We start from the raw sequence: 16811 nt of genomic DNA on the forward strand, positions 1-16811 counted from the left end.
ACCCTCAGCACCCTCCAGCAGAGATCCTTCATGCTTTGGAAAAAAGCTTAGCAAGGAGGATTTCTCCTCTCTGTCATTAACCTGACATAATGTCTTTCCTGCTGGCAGCTTTCAGGCTCAGCAGGTTTGTTATAAAATTCATTATCAGATATTGCAATCACAGTCACCTTTATTGGGCTCTGCATTTACAATAATTAGGCCAATAAACACTGATTTATAAAAATGACAAACAGGAACTCCCGGTAAGCAAGAAAAATGTGCTTTCTTTAGCGAGCAGTTTCTCACAGGACAGAAAAAAATTGTAAAAAGGTAGAAACCAATCACTGTAGGTGACAGCGAAGTAAAGCAGATTCTCCTGGGAATTTCCACATCCCAGCCAAGACATCACCAGGGACAGACCCAGGGTGCAGACCCCAGTGCCGGGGTTGCAGAACCAGGGAGCAGGGAAGATGCTGGAGGTGCAATGGGAAGAAAAGATCACAGCAGGGGGCACAGAGAGGGAAAGAGCAAGGAGGAGGAAGCAGGAACCGGGAGGGAGAGTGGGAACAAAGCAACAGCAGAGGGAAAAATCCAACAGAAGGGAAGCACTTTGGCAGGGAAGGAGGAAAAAAAAAGAACCTGCCAGGTATAGCAAGGGGAGAGCAGGGCAGTAGGAGAGAAAGAGGGTGAGATAGAGCTTCAAGCCTTAATGTCCAGGAAAAAACGAGCGAGGCGAGAGGGAGGTGTTATCTGAGAGAGGGCACTGCAGATGCTCTCTGCCTTCCCAGACTGCTCCAGAGGCACAGGGGCTGTCTCAGCGGGCTTTGTGAGGCACAGCCGGGCTGTGACAGCAAGCTGACCCCCCAGAGCAGCCCCTCGGGGGTGCACAGGGTGGAAGTCGAGGGCAGACACACCACACACGGCAGAAGTGGGCGAGAGTGTGACCCCAAAGGCAAAGACTCACTGTGCCAAGGAAAGGGCAGAGCTGCAGCCAGCCCAGCTGCAGGGGAAGGAGCTCATGGGGCACAGAATGGGGCCCAGAACCACAGGGGTGCAAGCCAGCCCTTCTGCAGACTCCAGCAGGGGTGCTAGAAGACCCTCACCCAGGGCCAGTGCCCTGGGACTCTGGCACCCCCTCAGCGGGCAATAGCTGAGTCACCCAGGTTCCAGCAACACCCCCAGTCACTGCGGGACACCAGCTCCTGGAACAACCCTCAGCATCTCCCTGTCCCACAGCCAGGAGCACTGGGAGCCCTCTGGCCTGACACCACCCCTGCAGCAGCCTCTGGAGGTGGGTACCCCCAAAGCTGGGCAGGGAGAGCCCAGCAGCAGCACCGTGCCCATGGCCCCAGCAGCCAGCCTGCCCTGGCAGCATGTGCCCTGGCACCAGTGTGCTCATCATGCCCCCTCTGCACCCCCTTGGCAGCCCATCTGCCATCACACATGGCTGAGGAAGAGGGAAAGCAGAGCAGCAGGAGGAGGAGGAGCAGGCCATCCCCTCCCATCCCTGCCCCATGGGCACACAGCCCAGCCAGCTGCAGGTGCCTCTGCCCGACAGCAGCAGGGCTGGTCAGTGCACACCTCGCTGCCCTCACAGCTCCCACCTCTCTTTCCTCCCTTTTCAGTCTGTATTTCCCCTTGCTGATACTCAGCTCTCAGCACACCTGGCTGCTGGGAGCCCTGCAGCCCCACTCTGCCAGCCAAGGGCACAGCCCAAACACCCCTGCAGCCACCCCATCCCCTATATACCCTCCCAGGCAGCTGAGCAGCCTTGGCCCCAACCACCTTTGCTCATGAGGAACACCTGATGCCCAAAGAAGAAGCGTGGCTGTCAGGAGTGCCCCCAGTCTGGGCACCCCCAGCTGCCAGGGAACATCCAGAGGGGAGCCAGCATCAGCTGATGAGCCCCAAAACTCATGGGGTTACAGAGCTTTCCACCACTTTTTTGTATTTGAGGCAGACGTGGGCAATTCTGCTGACTTTGGTTCGTTTTATTTATTTTATTGATTTTTAAAATAGCTGCTTTTTTCCAAAAGGGCCCCGGGGCTGTGAACAGCTTGACTGTACATATGAGAGCTGGGAAGGAGGCAGCAGCAGAGCTGGAGGCACAGGGAAACAGGTGAGGCTGCATGGAGACAACACAGGGAAAGAACCAGGCAAACCCTCATCTCCTGAGCCTCAGAATCTCCCCAGGAAACTCAGTGCACCCAGGAGACCTGAGAATTCATGCTCCTATCACTGGGCTGCAGCTGCATGTGGTCTCAAGGGATGAGGGAAAATGTTGTTTGCATTGTCACTGGGCAATTAATGGTAAAGGCCATCAATGGGAGAGTTAATGACAATCAAGGAAAAATTAACTGTGTTGAAATTCTTCAGTTTAATGGATCCTTTCTTGATTAATAGCACGTAGGAGTAATCTCAACTCTTTCTTTACTTGCTGTGGAAGTAAACAACATTAATGCATGTATCAGGTGAAGGAGGAGACACTGTGGTACTGCACTGATTCAGTAGGAAGTGTTCAATATGTTAATATTAAATACTTTAGGTTTGCTAAGCAGTGATAAAATGCTGGTTATTCTCTTCACACAATCCCGGTGCAATGAAGTCCCTTTTACCAAATTTTTTCTTCTCCCTATAGGTTTCCCACAGCCAAGTTCTCAGCTGAGGTTAGATACTGACCCGGCAGGTCCTCAGAGGGGACCCGGGTGCCTCTCCACGTGCTGATGAGTTTGTTGCTGGTACCCAGAGCATCCCTGCATCCTGCACTGCACCCCCACACCTGCAGCACCACACCTGCACCTCTCCGAGCAACCTCCTTCCCTCAGACACAGTCATCACAAAATTGCCTGCTCCTAATGAAGCAGGCTGGCAATTAACTGCTGCCAGCAGAGCGTTGGCATCACTCCGAGCATCCGTCTGCTGCCGTGAGCAGGGAACCCAATAACCCTGTGGTGGTTTTGGGTGATGGGCGACAGGGGGGAGATCACTGCAGGGCAGGGGGAGACACCAACCCATGGCCCCCAGGTTATCCCCTTCTTGCATTCCCTTCTTGCACATCCCAGAGGAGCTGCAGACTGTTCCTTAACAACCCTCAAACTATTTTAAATAAAAGGCATTTCGGTGTGGCACCAACACACACATAGCTTTCAATTACATTTTAGCTCTCCCAGTAGGAAGCAGCTCTTTATTGGGAAAAGTGACTTACGATAGTGCAGGATTATGGGTTTGGTCTTTGCATTACAGGTATTCAAAGCCTGGTGAAAATAAAAACTGCTCAGCACACATTCCATAGCTGAGCTAAGCCTCGTGCATGGGGAAGCATTTCGGAAGAAGTTAAGTGTTTGAAATAAAACTGTGTAGTCATCTGGTAGAACAGAGACATGGAATTGTTATTTATCAAGATGAAACTGGCATTTGGATAAAATTCTCCGGCGCTGTTAATAACTTCTGTTGACGAGGGAGTTGCAAGAGCAGCGATGAGGCAGCTGTCCCCGGAGCTCGGAGGAGCAGGATTTTTCACGGGCTGTGAGCAAGGGAAGCGCGTGTCTGCTGTAATAACTTTCTGAGCGCCTCCGTCAGAACGGCCACCACGAATTTATCTTTTTCTGTTCTCTCCCAAAGCTTTGTCAGTTTTGAGTAATTTGCTGTGAGTAGCAGCTGCTGGAGTGCCACATGGCCACGTGCTTCTCTAGCATGAACTTCAGCTCCCTGAGCAGTTTTATCATAATGATTAAGTTCCTTAACTTGAATCAAGGATGTCTCTGGAGTTCCCTACGACGATGTGAACTTAAGATAAACAATGAATGATGAATAGGCCAATTACTGAAACCTCCCTTACTGAAACCTTCGGCTGAGGCCGTATGTGGCTGGTTGATAAGAGGAGGTACATGTCCTCTCATCTGGCAAATGTTACTGAAAATTGGATGGTTTGAAGCAAAGACAGTTCTGGGTAATCAGGCACTGGCTAATGAGCAACTTTCTTTTATACGTGATTTTTCCCTTTCTCTGTTTGCTGTCCATGATGCTGGAAGTGGAGAGGGAGCTGTCAGCCCGAGCCACATGGTGCAAATGCTTCTCCGTGGTACAAATCCCTGCCCTTGTCCCCCACAGTGCGGCCCAGCACGAAGCACAAAAGCAGCAGGAGAGAGCCAAGGCCTGTCTGGTGCTCCTGCACATCTCCTGGGGGTAAGGAAGCCTTTCCTGAGTGAGCCACCCAAACGAGGGGAACAGCCATTCCATAAGCCTACCAGCAGTCTGGTAAAATTTTGTGGGTGCAACTGCAAAAGGATACAGACACCACAGCTGAGGATGAGGGAAAAGCACCTCATAGCAGGGAGGCAGCGCCTCAGCCATGCTGTCAGTCAGCATTCTGGACATGTTCGGGGCTGAAGCACCGAAAAGAGCAAAGCAAGAGGCATTTTCCCTACCAAGAGATCTCCCAGTGGCAGGCAAGGAGAAGGGCCACAGTGGAGGTGGGCACAGTGGGGTCCCCCAGGTGCTGAGGCTCCGTGTTGCTCCTCTGGCTCCATCCAGGAGCAGGTGTCACCACTGACACAACTGCCAGCCGTGAGAGCTGCATGGCACCACATCCCACAGCAAATGGTATGATTTACTTACTACCTATGGAATTGCCCAATTAATTCACTATCCACATTAATATTATGGCTCATTTTTAACTTTACTGTCTCCATCGTTCCAATTTAGTGCTGCTCAGAGATGCTGCCACTGACCTTAATGGGTTTTTCATTATAACGAAGAGCACGATATTAATCACGCGGGGGTTTCAGCTGAAGGTTGCTGCCCAAGCTCCACTGCTTTGGGGAGCTGCTTTTTAGTGGTTTGGGGACCTATCTTATTTCAGGCTGCTCACCCCCGTTCACACCATGTACAATCCTTTGTGCTGTCCAGGAGGAATTTCTTGGTATAACATTTCCAAGCACAGAAGTTTTATGCGGCAGTCAAGCTACGCTGCAGATATGATAGATTTTTCTGGGCAAATTGGAAAAAGGAGTAGAAAACTGAAAGGATGCACCAGTCATAGGCAATGAGCCTCTTACTGTCCTGTATAAAAAATCAAATGCCTTTTAATCATTTCAAATGTTCTTCTGGGTATCAATTAGTCACACATTAACATCAGTATTGCTTCTCTTCCTCAGTTCATATCAGATTAAATTCTCCCCTCTCATATACCCTCGCTCTCATTAGCTTCATGGAAAATTAGTGATTGTTCCCTCTCCATTGGCACTGATGGGAGATTTTCATTGGCACTGCTTTTTATACAGAGAACCTGGTTGTCGTCTTAAGGACACTAAGGGGTTTCCCCCCCAGACTTGTTGTCTTTTCATAAAAAATACCTTTTCTTTTTTTTTTTTTTTTCCCCTCTGAAACCCTGAAGTCTGAGCCAGAACATTGGGGAATTGGGGAAAAAACCCCAACACTTTTGATGAGTGTCAACCTGCAGATTCTGTCCTTCTCTGCATCCCAACTATCTGTCTCCTTGTCAGGAAGCAGTGGCTGTAACACAGCCACAGGTGCTGAGGGGACGACACCTGGGGTTGCACAGGGGTTTGCTGCTGTCCAACCCCCCATCCAAGGCTGGGTATTCATACATAACACTCTCTGTGGAGAGCAGCAGTGTGGAGGGCTCTCATCCTCCTCCCTGCCCTGCATGGGCCAGGACACTCTGGGCTGAGCTGGCCGTGAGGCTGCGTGCCCACGGCTGTGCATGTGGTGCCGGTGCTCACTCCCACTGCCCCCCAGCCCAGTTTTTGCAGGACCAGCAGGTCAAGGGCTCCAGCCCAGCCACAGGATCCCCCACAGCCCCACCACCCACCCCAGCCTCTCCATCTGCAGCACTGCCAGTGCTGGAAGGGACCTGTGATATTTATTGAGTTTTATTAACTCCCAGCCCTGGGAGGTTCTCACCTCTTGCAGCTAATTCAGACACCCGGCTCCTGATGGGGTTACAGTGATTGCCATTAAAAAGCTTGACATTTACCTTACAACAGTAATAAAATAATAATGCTTAATTTGGTTTATGAGTGGTATTTGCAGTGTTTCCTGTGCCTTGAGTGGGGGATATGGTGAAGATCTGCTGATCAATTATGTCTGCTTAGCAGCACTGCTGTAATTCTTTCCTGTAATCAGAACCATCTTTCAGTAGAGCTGCTCCAAAGTTTTCCTCTGAAACTCTAATTTTGACAAGAAAAGAAAATGTTTTCAAATACTTGAGTTTCCAGTGAATAACAAAAGCTTCTGAGATGGAACTTTCTGTTGGGAAGTGGAGACAGTCAAACCTGGTGTCTGCACAGATTGGCTGCATTTAGATTTCCAAAACCTCTCCGATGTTTTCAAAGGCTGCCTGCGATTGCTTTCCATTAAAAAGGGTTTTTTTCTCCTCCAAATAACCTCATCAGTATGATTTCCTTCTGTTATTACTATCTCAAATATTAAACCCCCTCAGTGTGTTTTACAACCCCAGCACTGCTGAGGGGCTGTGGGGTGAGCAGCTCCTGCTGCTCCAGGGCCAGGGAGCCCAAACCCCTTTTCAGGGAGCAGATACACACCAGGGCACACACCAGGGCACACACATGGGCACGCTGCTCCCCCCAAGCTATTCAGCGTCTCCACTTCTGTCCCTCCAGGATTTATCCCAGGTTGCAGGCAGCAACATCCCGATGCTCACAAAGCCAGTGCCAGACCTGCTAAAAGCAATTTCTTTCTCCATTTCTCATCCTGAGCAAAACTCGATGCGGATTTTCTTTTTTTCAGTGCAATTTTAATTAGTGCATGATGCACTTTGGGTTTTTATTAGAGTAAACAGCTTGGAAAAAGAGTCCATGCCAGCTCTTCTACACCAGGGAGCCTCATCCTGTTCAGACTAGAAACCTCACGCCTGATTCCTGAAAGCCTTCCTTAAGATGGGTTCATTTCCACAAAGAAATGCTACGATTTCAACAAATGGAAATTTTTGAACATAGAAAAAGAAAAAAAATTAGTCAGGAAATTCCTGGCTAGGCCAACTTTGGGGTAAGGCTGTGCTCTCCAGGGGGAGCGCTCAGGCCTCACACACACCCTGCACACATGGGCACACTGCAGGGGCGTGCACACCCACGCACACCCTGCTCACGTGTCTGCACACACGTTACACACACGTTACACACATGTTACACACATGTTACACACACGTACACACACACGTTACACACACGTTACACACACACGTTACACACACACGTTACACACACGTTACACACACACGTTACACACACACGTTACACACACACGTACACGCACGCGTCCCCCCGCCATGCCCATGTCCCCCTGCCATACCCATATCCCTCTGCCATGCCCCTGTCCCCCTGCCATGCCCGTGTCCCCCTGCCGTTCCCCTGTCCCCCTGCCATACCCATATCCCCCTGCCGTGCCCCTGTCCCCCTGCCATGCCCATATCCCCCTGCCATGCCCATGTCCCCCTGCCGTGCCCCTGTCCCCCTGCTGTGCTCGTGTCCCTCTGCCGTGCCCCTGTCCCCCTGCCATGCCCATATCCCCCGCCATGCCCATATCCCCCTGCCATGCCCGTGTCCCCCTGCCGTGCCTGTGTCCCTCTGCCGTGCCCCTGTCCCTCTGCCATGCCCATATCCCCCTGCCATGCCCGTGTCCCCCTGCCATGCCCGTGTCCCCCTGCCATGCCCATATCCCCCTGCCATGCCCGTGTCCCCCTGCCATGCCCCTGTCCCCCCGCCGTGCAGGGACCCCACTGGCAGCTCCTGGGCTGTTCCCACACACGCATGAACAGCGCAGCAGTGTCCCTGTCCCCAAGCTCCAAGGGGACCGGCAGTCTGGGCCCCTCCAGCCACTGGCACATGGGCAGAAGTGCAGGGCAGAAGCGGGGATGACACGAGAAGCGGGGCCCCGGACGCGTCTCGCAGCCACCGCGCCGTGGGGCTCCGCGTGTCCAGCGGCGTGGGGATGGCCGGAGCGCTGCGGGAGCGCCGGGCCCCGCGGGCTGCGGGGAGAGCTGGCTGCCCCTCCGCGGGGGTGGCCGTGGCCCAGCCTTCCCACCGCGTGTGCAGCCAGAGCCTCTCTAACTCCACCTCGGAGCGGGCTGGCGTCCTCGCACACGGAGGAGACCATGGGAGAGACGGCTCGGCAGAGCCCGCAGGACTGCCGCTTTCTGGACGTAAGTTCATGGCTTGCCTTGCCACCCAGCGTCCCTACGGCGCCAGAAATGTCTGATACGTGCGTGTCCTCCTCCCTCCTGGAGCCCTCAGCACACCCCGGCTATCACTGGTTTGTCATTAAATAGGCAGAAGCAGCCAAGCCGCGGAAGAAGATCTGCCCCAGGTACCAGCTCTGTGGACTGCTCTTCAGCGCGCTGCTCCTTTCTCTTATTCTGATATTTTTTGGTGTCAAATACCTCTGGAACCCAGCACCCAGAAAAGTAAGTAAAAACTCTTTGATACAGCATTTCAGAGCATTCCTTCCCCAGACAGAGCTGTCCCTCTCCCCTTGACTCGCTGAAACTTATAACAACTCCCTAAAACCCAGGCAACTTCACAAAATGCATTTTCTCAGACCACAAGTATTCAAGGGACTTTTAAAAATCTTTGTATTATTGATAACTAGCTTTTACTTTATACAGGCTGGGTTTTTTCCCCTGTCACCGCATTCTTTCCCCAGTTAACAATTAACAGGGGATGGGAGCTATGCCACAAAGAGTTAAAGTTACTCTTATTTCACCGGCAACAAATTTTATGACAAGTAAGAAAATATTTTCCATTTCATTTCAATTATCTTGCCAGAAACCGGTGGAAAAGTCATTATGCCACCGCATAAAGAGGAGAGAAAGCCAGGACACAGTGGTGATTGATTGTCATGGATTATATTTCTTACTTTAATGTGTCTGCAATGTGAGGCATGGTGAGATGGATTAGCTTCTGGAGGAGCTCCTGCTAACTGGATTGGGCTCGTTTATTCCCAGCTGCAGACGGACGCTGCTGTAAGTGCCGAGCACATCAGGGACTTGCAGGACTGGGCATCTCCAGCCATCTCTGCCCGCTGCTGCCCAGCATCCTGACAATTCTGCCAAAACCCTTTTTTATCCCACACCCCAAGTAAATAATTTAACCTTGAAGCCTGCCTGGTGCCAGTCATCCTCCGTTACTTTGAACGTCCATGTTCATCCAGGAGGCCCCGCTTTGCATCCCATCACCAGTGGGTTTTGCTGGCTCTTAAGAACATCTCCAAAATTCCTGTGCACAGCCAAGGCAGTCTCTTTCCCACGCTGGCATCTCCAATCTCCTCCCTGCCCTACCCTGGAGCTGCTCCAGCCTGGCCAGGATGCCCTCCTGCCGGGTAGAGGAAGCACCCTGCTTGCTGGAAACTTTATCTTCTTATCAGCAAATAGAAATAAATACCCCCCAAAATAAAAGAAAAAACAATAAAAGCCATATGTTCCTCCAGAATCCTGCCAAGATGATTATAAAGTCTCTACTGTTCCTAGAAAAACAGGAGTCATGCCAGCCATGAGGGGAAGAGGCTGTTAACCCCTGGAGGGGCAGTTTTCTCCAAGCAGGCAGTGCAGAGACAATGCCACAGCCTCGGAAAGGACATCCAGAACTCCGGCCCTTGGTGTCCTCGCTGGTGGCACTGGTGGAGCATGGAGTCCACCCAGCCCTCCCCAACACCTGACGGGCAGGCAAGTAGGGCGTGAGGTCCCAAAAAGCAGAGCTGTTCCTGCAGTGGAGCTGCACACGGACATTCCCAGAGCCCAGCACTGCCCTGTCCCTGTGGCTGTAGGGCTTCTCCAGCTGGCCTGGGAGTCCTCAGGACAAAGCAGGATGGGGGGTGGGGCTGGAAATTCATAAAGCTCAGAAATATCAGCCAAGGGGAATTAATCTCTTTAAAGAATATGAAACCCTTCAAGCTTCCTTGATGTAACAGGAGAGTGGAAAAAAACTTGAAAGAAGAGTTGTTCCTCTGAGGGGTGGCCTTGGACATGGCTCTGCCCTCTGCACAGCAGCCTCTGTGCCAGCCAGCACAGCTGATGATTCAGCTAACGAAGGGTTCATCACAGCCTTGCAGAGGGACATATTTCAACCATTCACCAGCAAGTGTCATTTTTAGCCCTATAAAACATCTCATAGCTCTCTGAACAGCACAGAGCTGGCAAAGCCCAAGTGGGTTAGCTGGCCGCTGTGCTGGCCAAAGTAATTCTTTGTAAATGGAGAGGCACTTGAAGGTAAGGTGCCACCAGGGATCCTGCCCTCCTTGAAATGGTTTATGGCACTGTGTGCATTTTGTCAGTCAAAACCAGCGGCCATCCACCCATTTCAGGCTTCAGACTGTTTTTACCACATCATAAAATCCATTGAGAGCTATATATCTTTACAAAATCTTCCTGCAGACCAGCAGGAGATGCTCGTGGCTGCCAAGGCTCACATCATTCCTCTAACCTTTAAGCAGGGGTGAAGGCCCCCATCAGTTCCCATCTGCACAGCCAGTTCTGCACCCTGGTGGATGCAAAACAGGGGATACCGATGCTGGGAACACTGCTAAGAGGCTTTGAACCGCCCAAGGGGAGGGATGTGCAGGAACCAGGGGACTGTGAAAGGTGGTTTGGGTTGGCACTAAAGGCAGAGCTCCTGCCCCACACAAGTGGGGCCAGCATGCTCCTGCCGTGGTTCCATGGCCGTACCGCGGGATGAACAGGGCTCTCGCATCCCCAGGCCTCCATCTCTCCTCCCTGCCCGTGGACTTGAGGGGTTTTGCACAAGCCCTTTGCTTCCACACAGCACCGTTTGATTTGGGAAACGAGTCTCCCCGGGGCCCGGCAGCTCTCGCCGCGCCAGCAGGATCGCTTTTGAGCTTCAAATAGCATCTGCCACTCCTCATCCTGTAAGGGTCAGGCATCCGCAGAGACTGAGGGCTGCCGGGCTGGCGGAGTGCAGCGAGCACCTGCGAGCAGGAGAGCGCTGCTCCTCCCGGCGCCTCTTCCCGAGGGGATGAGCGCCGCCGGGAAGCCGGCTGCTACGCCCCGAAGCTCTTCAGCAGCCCTCGAGGAGGTCTTTGATCCGCGGGCAATCCTTGATCTCCTCCAGGCAGAGAGAGGTTCTTACCGCTGCCTTTCCAGGAAACACAGAAGGCGCAGAGATGGAGCAAGTCAGCTGGGGAGGACACGATGGAGCAAGTGAGCCGGGGACACAGTGATGGAGCAAACAAGCCAGGGATGGATGCAGTGTGGAGCAAGCAAGCCAGGGAGAAGGGAAAATGAAGTACCTGTGGATTCGGGAACTCAGTCCAGCCTGGGATGTAACCAGGCTCATGCCACAGAAAGCACCAGCAAAGGCTGAGCTGTGGCAAAGCTCCTGATGCAAGCGTGGGAGCAGCATCTTCTCCCAGGCTTGACACACATCCCAGGCTTGACACACACTACCCCTCATCCTAGCTGCAGCCTGCTCTTTCACCCAGCCCTGGCACCTGCTTGGGAGCTGCCTCTCCTTGTGCTATCCAGGTGATTGCTCTAGCTCAGAGCTGGGCTGTGAGGAAGCAGCCAGAGCCACAGCAGGGTCCCCAGCAGTGATGGTCACACACCCAGCACCTGCCTGTCCACCCATTGGACAGGGTGTGACACCAGAGGGGTGCTGAGCTGACCCCTGTGTGACTTTGGCCTCCCAGGTTTATGACATGGAACACACGTTCTTCAGCAATGGTGAGAAGAAGAAGATTGTGATGGAGATTGACCCGCTGGCCAGGACAGAGACCTTCAGCAGCGGGAACGGCAGTGAGGAAATCCTGGAGATCCATGACTTCAAAAACGTGAGTGTGGCAGCTTGTCCCTGAGACCCTGCAGTCTTGCAGCAGGACTGATGGGATCCTTTAGGACACTGTGAAGCTGCTGGAGCAAGTACCAGGACTATTTGCCCCTGCATGAGGGAGAGCAAGACCCAGACTCCCTGGGGATACTCTCAAAGGAAAGGAGATGCGTTACCTACATAAGCTTCCACCTGTATTTAATGGTGGCGTGGTTCAGTTCCAATGAAATACATCTTAGAAGTGAGACCTAGTTATTGGATTTACCCTTGCAAAGGAACGCAATCATCATCTGTCTATCTGAGCCCAGTGCATTTGTCTGTCTGGAGAGCATTAAAACCTCATGACGCTGTAGAAGGCTCTCTCTGAAACCTAATTAAAATTTGTAGGGAAATACCCTGTGCAGTGACATATGGCAAAATTTTGAGCTAATAGCCTAGCAGGAACGGGGGCTGAATGTTCATATAACCATAACGGTCAGATGCTATTCTGCATATTTTTATTTATGATAATGAGAGCTCATGATAGTTATAAGGAGAAGAGGAGCAGAGTAGAATTTTATGACTACCTGCCTTAAAATATTTGTAAAAAGCCCAGTTCTCCCAAACCATAAAATGCAATATCCCTTATGAGAACCTGTTAGTACATCTTAGCACCACGGAATGGAACTGGCACAAAAACATCAACAGGGAAAATATGACTAAACCCTCCTCCTCCAGCTGTACCCTCCCTGCAATGGGTTATTCATCCAGCTCTTTGCCCTGACTGCTTTTGGGGTGTTTGCTTTGATCCTGTAGGGAATAACCGGCATCTTCTTTGTGGGACTTCAAAAATGCTTCATCAAAACTCAGACTAAAGTCCTACCTGAGACAACAGAGGCCAAGATCCCCGAGCTTGAGGTAGGTGAATAAAACAGGGCTCCCCTCTGCCCTGCGAAATCCTCTCCTCTCCCTGGCATAGGAGCTGCCATTCCTGCCGCCCTCCCATCTGCTCCAGCCTTCCCAGAGACGCTGCAATAAAGAAATGAGTTGTGATCGCTTCATAAAATGATCTTATTTCAGAGGATTGCTTATAAAAACAAGTGAAAAGAGACAGGATTAGACAGCAACCGACAAAAACCTCTCAACACAATACCGGAGATCAAGAACAATAATCCTGTTGTAGTCAAAAGGTCGTAAGGCAGCTCAGGATTAGCAGGCACTAAAAAGTCAATCAAATTCTTTTCTCCAAGATTTGAGCCTCATGTTTTCAAACAGAATGAGGCAGAAATAAGGGATTTAAATGAGCAGCCACTTTTAAGAAATGCAATTTGAGAAAACTCTTGGCGTGCAGACCTGAGAGGTAGGAAGGGCTGGGGCCACTTCCCTGTCCTGCATGGACCTTCGTCTCACTGATGTGCCTGATTGCTTCCTGCATCCACTTAACTGCCCACTGCATCCTGCTGCAAGGAGCCTCACACCTTGCATGCTGCAATGAAAAAAGTGTGGACTCCACGATTTAATCCCTCTCTGACAGCGCGACCTGGAGTGACGGCTCAGTCCCTTGACAGCAGTTGTCCTTTGTCGCTGTCCCCATCCCCGAGGCCCTGGTGGTGGCGCAGCCTTCCTGCCTCCCCATTTCCAGGACGACGGGTGTTAGCAGATTGAATCCCCCCTAGGGAAGCTGCTGCAGATAAAATGCCAGCAGGACACGTGTTTGAAATGAAGCGTGGGCAGAAACATTTCCCTGAATCATGACCCAAATTCCCAGACACCGATCCTTTGATTATGCCCTAAGAAGCTAATAGATCTTTTCAGCTACCATCGTAAAAGGGATATGACTTCCCAGGCTTTAGCAGAACATTGCCCCAGGTAGAGAGCTGAAATGTAAAACCCAGTGAGATAAATGTAGATTTAAGCTCTAGTCATGTCTTCTCAGAGCCTGCACGCTGCCAGGTCCTGAAGGCAGCACCTCCCCAACCCCCCAGCTTCCACCAGAGACTCCAAAAATGACCCAGACTGGGTCAGGTTGTGTTGGCTCCTTCCTATGATTTCCCAAAGCCGCAAGAAAAAACTATAAAAGAGATATATATCTCCAGACACCTTCTGGAGAGAAAAATGCTTTCTGCCAGCTTGCTCTATGGGCCACCACCACCAACATAGACAACATTGCCTTGGCAGAGAGCTCAGTGCAGGCCCATCCAATAATCTTTATATATCTCCCTCCCTAAGTGCCTGCCAAAACACACCATGGACTACTGCAACGGCAGAGACATGTGGTATAAATTACAGAATACAGCCATGCAAAGAATTTCTGTGAGGAGTAAATTAAAGTGTTCGATCAAAAAATCAGTAGCAGAAGGAGAGAGGAGTTAAGTCCTAGGAGCAAAGCAGAGCAGAGATGTTTTAATCTTGTGTTTTAAATGACACTGGGGGGCTCCAGAAGGCTCTTCCAGATAGTGGGGACTGCACAGGAAAAGGGTCTTGGATGATGAACTAAGAGAGGAGAGAGCAGGGTGGTGTAGACTGAAGGTGGACAGGAAAGCCAAGGCTCATGATGGGTCTCCCCATGTGAGGACTGTTGGGGTAATTTGTGTGCATCCCGTGGGCACCGTGAACCAAGGCAGGTGAAGTCCAGCTGCTCTCTGGGAGGAGAGAGGTGCCTCGGGGTAAGCCAAGGGGAGGAGAAGCAGCCAGTGGTGGGGAGAGCATGTCTCACCACACCAAGGTGAAGTCTTGCTCTTCTTCTAGGGTGAAGAAATCACCACCACCTACTTTGAGCAATCTGTGGTCTGGGTGCCAGGGGAAAAGCCTATTCAGAACAAGGAATTCCTGAAGAGCTCCAAAATTTTTGACATCTGCAAAAATGTGACCATCTTCTGGATCCACCCCACACCAATAGCAGGTACCAGGAGCCATCTCCCCCGCAAGGGGCTCATGAGCCCTCTCACTGGGAACAGCCCTGTCACACACCTGTGGGCGCTCTGCCATGTCCCCCTCTGTGACATGGGGGGAACCCACTTTCACAGCCTCGTTGTACATCTCAGACATGAACACAGTGTTGCCCATGACCACAGGAGATCATGGCCAATGTAATAGCAGGGGCTGAAGTTCCTCTCTGCAAAGCACTCATCTCTGCCGTCTCCCCACCGCCCTGCACTTTGCAAAGTGGCCACCCTCCTCATAACAAGGCGGGAAAAAAAAATAATCCTTTGTACCTGCAAAGAAAGCAGCACTGCTGGAAACTGGGACGCCTAAATTCTCGTCACCACATGAACATCAGAGTGTGAGCAGACATCTGCATCTAAATCACACAGCGGGGTTGCCACCTCCAGCTGCTCACTACACAGCCCTCGCAGAGGTTGTGGCCTCTGAGATGTGCCGGTGTAATTACCTGCTCTCTCTAACCCACTTCCAGCCAAATGAGCCGGGTTAAAAATCCCTGCTGAGAAAATTCCCTCTGCTCTGCAGCCACAGAGGCGCATGGCATCGCCCATAGGTACCGGCCCGCTCGCCGGTGGTCCAGAAGGCAGGTGGGCATCCGAGATCCTGATGCAGAGGGAGACTGGTGCCCTTGACTGCTGTGTCCCTTTTCTGCTTCCTTGTCCCTGCTGTTAGACCCTATCTGCAGCAGTGTCCTGGGTTGGTGGGTCCAGCTGGGTCACAAGGTGCATCCAAAGCCTTGGCCAGGACAGCAGTGTCCCAAGGCTGTCTGGCATCTCCCCAATCAAAGGAAATTATTGCTGCTCTGGGTCTTTCCTAAGCTAAGAGAGCTGTAGCTGGGCATAATCTGCCCCAAATCATGGCCTTGGGGCTCATGCCAATTCGTGTTGCTTTGATGAGGCTCTACAAATCCACCCCCCAGCAGCAGAGCCCACCATGACGATGTGCTTCCACACACCCACAGCCCCATGCAGGGGATAGCAACAGCACCCATGGGCCTGGGGATGGGATGGGCCATTATCTCCTACAGCCCTGCTCCCAGGCCAGGTGAGAGCAGGAGGCAATGGAGCACTGGTTTGCTGCTGGGCTTTTTGTGCATCTTGGCACCAAATTCTCATAGAGACGTTAATTCTTGCTGCTGCGTTTGTTCCCCTGCTCCGTGGTTATTGACAGCAACATTTGGACTCTTCCTGTAGCTCCTGAGCTGGCCAACCTTGAAGGGGCAGAGGAAGAAGACCCTGAGCTGCTCACGGACAGCCAGAGCTGGTTGGACGGGGGGAGCGAACACGAGCTGGAGAAGGACATGCAGGCAGGGCCCAAGCGTCGGGCACGGCAGCTCACTGAGGAGGACCTGCCCGTCAATGACTACGTGAGTGAGGGAATCACACCCTGGGGTGCCCTGGCCATGGGCTGGGGTGCCTTGGCCACAGTCCTGGGCTATCTTGGCCATGGTCCCAGGGTGTCCTCGCTGTGCTCCTTGGGATGGCCTGTGCATGCCCTTGGGGTGTCTCCACGTTCCTAGGGAGCTCTGCTCCTCCTCTGAGCTGCCCAGGCTGCCCTCCCAGGCTGTCCTGTCCATGCTCACGGGGTGCCTCAGCCACACGAGCCCCTCACTGCACTGGCTCTGTCTCTCCCTGGCAGTCGGAGAACGGGCTGGAGTTCCACCCTCTGTGGGACGAGCGAGGCTACTGCTGTGCCCAGTGCCGCCGTGCCAACCGCTACTGCCGGCGGGTCTGCGAGCCCCTGCTGGGCTACTACCCCTACCCCTACTGCTACCAGGGCGGGAGGGTCATCTGCCGCATCATCATGCCCTGCAACTGGTGGATCGCGCGCATGCTGGGCAGGGTGTAGGCCCCGCCGTGCCCGCCTGCTGCACGGCCACCACGCCGGTGCCTGCTGCCACGGCCCGCAGCAGGCACTGCCTGTGTGATGTCCGGTGAGCCTGTCCACCTGCCGGCCGTGGCACCGCCCGTGGGTGACCCCCGCACCCTGCGTGCTCCCACGGGGCTGGCGGAGGCCGCGCTCAAGCACGTCGCCGCCGTGCTGAGCAGCAAGAGGCAAACAATAAACGTCTTGTATGAGCGATTGCAAAGAAAA

General features: G+C 52.6%; 1 protein-coding gene across 1 annotated transcript; it reads left to right on the plus strand.

The window, feature by feature from the left end:
- The first annotated feature begins 7851 nt into the window (after positions 1-7851).
- TNMD (tenomodulin) lies at positions 7852-16811 on the plus strand. The gene is made up of 7 exons (XM_042029294.1): positions 7852-8161; positions 8288-8422; positions 11659-11799; positions 12591-12692; positions 14523-14676; positions 15911-16083; positions 16356-16811. Exons 1-7 carry the CDS (start codon positions 7874-7876, stop codon positions 16563-16565), a joined length of 1203 nt encoding a protein of 400 aa, XP_041885228.1. The 5' UTR covers positions 7852-7873; the 3' UTR covers positions 16566-16811.

The sequence above is a fragment of the Corvus kubaryi genome, unplaced genomic scaffold, assembly GCF_017639235.1.
Source record: "Corvus kubaryi isolate FWS band 111438036 unplaced genomic scaffold, C.kubaryi_AGA036_p1.0 37322, whole genome shotgun sequence".
Classification (NCBI taxonomy): Eukaryota; Metazoa; Chordata; class Aves; order Passeriformes; family Corvidae; genus Corvus; species Corvus kubaryi.

Coding starts and splice junctions, on each gene's coding strand:
- TNMD (XM_042029294.1), top strand. CDS start 7,874: ATGACACGAGAAGCGGGGCCCCGGACGCGTCTCGCAGCCACCGCGCCG. Junction 12,693..14,522: donor CCAAGATCCCCGAGCTTGAG/GTAGGTGAATAA, acceptor CTCTTCTTCTAG/GGTGAAGAAATCACCACCAC. Junction 16,084..16,355: donor ACCTGCCCGTCAATGACTAC/GTGAGTGAGGGA, acceptor TCTCCCTGGCAG/TCGGAGAACGGGCTGGAGTT.